At 47.6% G+C, this 2209-nt stretch overlaps 1 protein-coding gene across 1 annotated transcript in view; it reads right to left on the reverse strand.

The window, feature by feature from the left end:
• LOC107097829 (zinc finger FYVE domain-containing protein 1-like) overlaps positions 1 to 1979 on the reverse strand; it is a 27102-nt gene extending 25123 nt beyond the window's left edge. Inside the window, exons 1-3 of the mRNA XM_015395140.1 lie at positions 1683 to 1979; positions 1201 to 1589; positions 734 to 1112 (exon numbers count right to left, since the gene is read on the reverse strand). Coding sequence (XP_015250626.1) covers positions 734 to 1112; positions 1201 to 1589; positions 1683 to 1979 — 1065 coding nt within the window. The remainder of the gene's footprint in view (positions 1 to 733; positions 1113 to 1200; positions 1590 to 1682) is intronic.
• Positions 1980 to 2209: the final 230 nt, after the last annotated feature.

Genomic DNA, 2209 nt, shown 5'->3' on the forward strand with positions numbered 1-2209 from the left:
AGTCCTGTCCTCTGCCTCTAACTGGTCTAAAATCAATTAGCCCCACCAAGCGTCATCTCTCTACCTTCTCACCAACATCCCAGAGACCAGTTCAACTGATGATCACCACAAGCTGTGTCTCTGCTCCATTCTATCCAGTTTTTCTCCTTTAGAGTTTAAGTTTGACCTCCTCCGTTTGTCCTCAGCAGCTGTTTCGTTAAATTGGTTTGCCTCCTTGTGGTTGATCTTTTAACCAGGATTTAATTTCTGTCTTTTTGTGTTTCTTATTTATTTGTTTTTATTCATTTGCCTCCATTCTGTGTTTCTTCTTTTCAAAACTGTTTGTGTTGCTTTCTGTTATCTAGCAGAATGTCCACATTAGATGTAGAGAATGTTAGACTATTTCTGCATTAACCAGCTCTAATGTTTCACACCTTTTATTAGTTGTTATCATCTCCTCAGATGTCTGTGCTAACGGAAATTCTTAACATCTAAAACTTACATCAAAATCTAGCAGCGGGGTAAAGAAAAGCCATGGTGCAAGACGCTACCTAAGGCATCCCTAGACCTGCCAGAATCCTTAGCATCTAAAAAAATTAATCTAGCAGCGGGGTAAAGAAAAGCCACGGCGCAAGACGCTACCTAAGGCATCCCTAGACCTGCCAGATATAAAAAACAATCTATAAATGATATCTAGGTGTGACTGTTTCCAGTCCAGTTTCCAGAAATCCCTTTTCTTAAACATGCCTCTCGCCACAAGGCCTCTTCCCAGGGGGCTCCTCTTCATCCTCTTCCTCTCTTCTTCTTCTCCTAGAGGCACGGTCTTCTTGGCAGTCTGGAGAATCCTCCGGCTCCTCGTGGTTCCATGGGAGTCTGAAGTCGGGCGGAATCCTCTGGGTGAACCGAAGGAGAGGCGGAAGGTGGTCCTCGTCTTCATCATCTTCCTCATCTTCGTCTCTTCTCCTTTTCCTAGAGGCACGGTCTTCTTGGCAATCCGGAGAATCCTCCGGCTCCTCGTGGTTCCATGGGAGTCTGAAGTCGGGGGGAATCCTCTGGGTGAACCGAAGGTGAGGCGGAGGATGGCCATCGTCTTCATCGTCTTCNGCAAGACGCTACCTAAGGCATCCCTAGACCTGCCAGATATAAAAAACAATCTATAAATGATATCTAGGTGTGACTGTTTCCAGTCCAGTTTCCAGAAATCCCTTTTCTTAAACATGCCTCTCGCCACAAGGCCTCTTCCCAGGGGGCTCCTCTTCATCCTCTTCCTCTCTTCTTCTTCTCCTAGAGGCACGGTCTTCTTGGCAGTCTGGAGAATCCTCCGGCTCCTCGTGGTTCCATGGGAGTCTGAAGTCGGGCGGAATCCTCTGGGTGAACCGAAGGAGAGGCGGAAGGTGGTCCTCGTCTTCATCATCTTCCTCATCTTCGTCTCTTCTCCTTTTCCTAGAGGCACGGTCTTCTTGGCAATCCGGAGAATCCTCCGGCTCCTCGTGGTTCCATGGGAGTCTGAAGTCGGGGGGAATCCTCTGGGTGAACCGAAGGTGAGGCGGAGGATGGCCATCGTCTTCATCGTCTTCTTCCTCAGAGCTTGTGGTGTCATATCCGGAGAACTCAATAGATACCTCAAGAGACTCACTAAAAAAAGACCTATCATCCTCATCCTCGTCCTCATCCTCTTCCTCAGCCTCCTCCTCATCCTCAACCTCGTCCTCAGCCTCATCCTCTTCCTCAGCCTCCTCCTCATCCTCAACCTCTTCCTCAGCCTCCTCCTCATCCTCAGCCTCATCCTCGTCCTCAGCCTCATCCTCAACCTCTTCCTCAGCCTCATCCTCAACCTCTACCTCCACAAAATCCTGTATCTCCACCTCCTCATTCTCCTCCACCACTACTGCTTCAGCATGTACCTCCTCCTCCTCATTATCATCAGCCAAACCTTCCTCCACCTCCTCAATGGGGTTCAGTTCTCTTAACCTCCTCATCCTTCTCCTCAGTCCTCCCATGAGGTTATTAATATTGAAATTAAAATTACCCAGTTCCTGAATCCAGAACGGGAGCTCCGGGTCAGGAAGGGCGGCGACTGGAACTGTGAGGGAAAGGAATCATTAGACCAGGAACGTTAATAAAGGAACATTAAATAAAAAATGAAATGCTTTATTTTAGGTTGCTGGATGTGCCTGTGTGAGTTTGTCAGGTTAAAGTAGATTTAATCAATAAGAACATCGATCTGTGA

The sequence above is a fragment of the Cyprinodon variegatus genome, unplaced genomic scaffold, assembly GCF_000732505.1.
Source record: "Cyprinodon variegatus isolate N-32 unplaced genomic scaffold, C_variegatus-1.0 Scaffold727, whole genome shotgun sequence".
NCBI classification, from domain to species: Eukaryota; Metazoa; Chordata; class Actinopteri; order Cyprinodontiformes; family Cyprinodontidae; genus Cyprinodon; species Cyprinodon variegatus.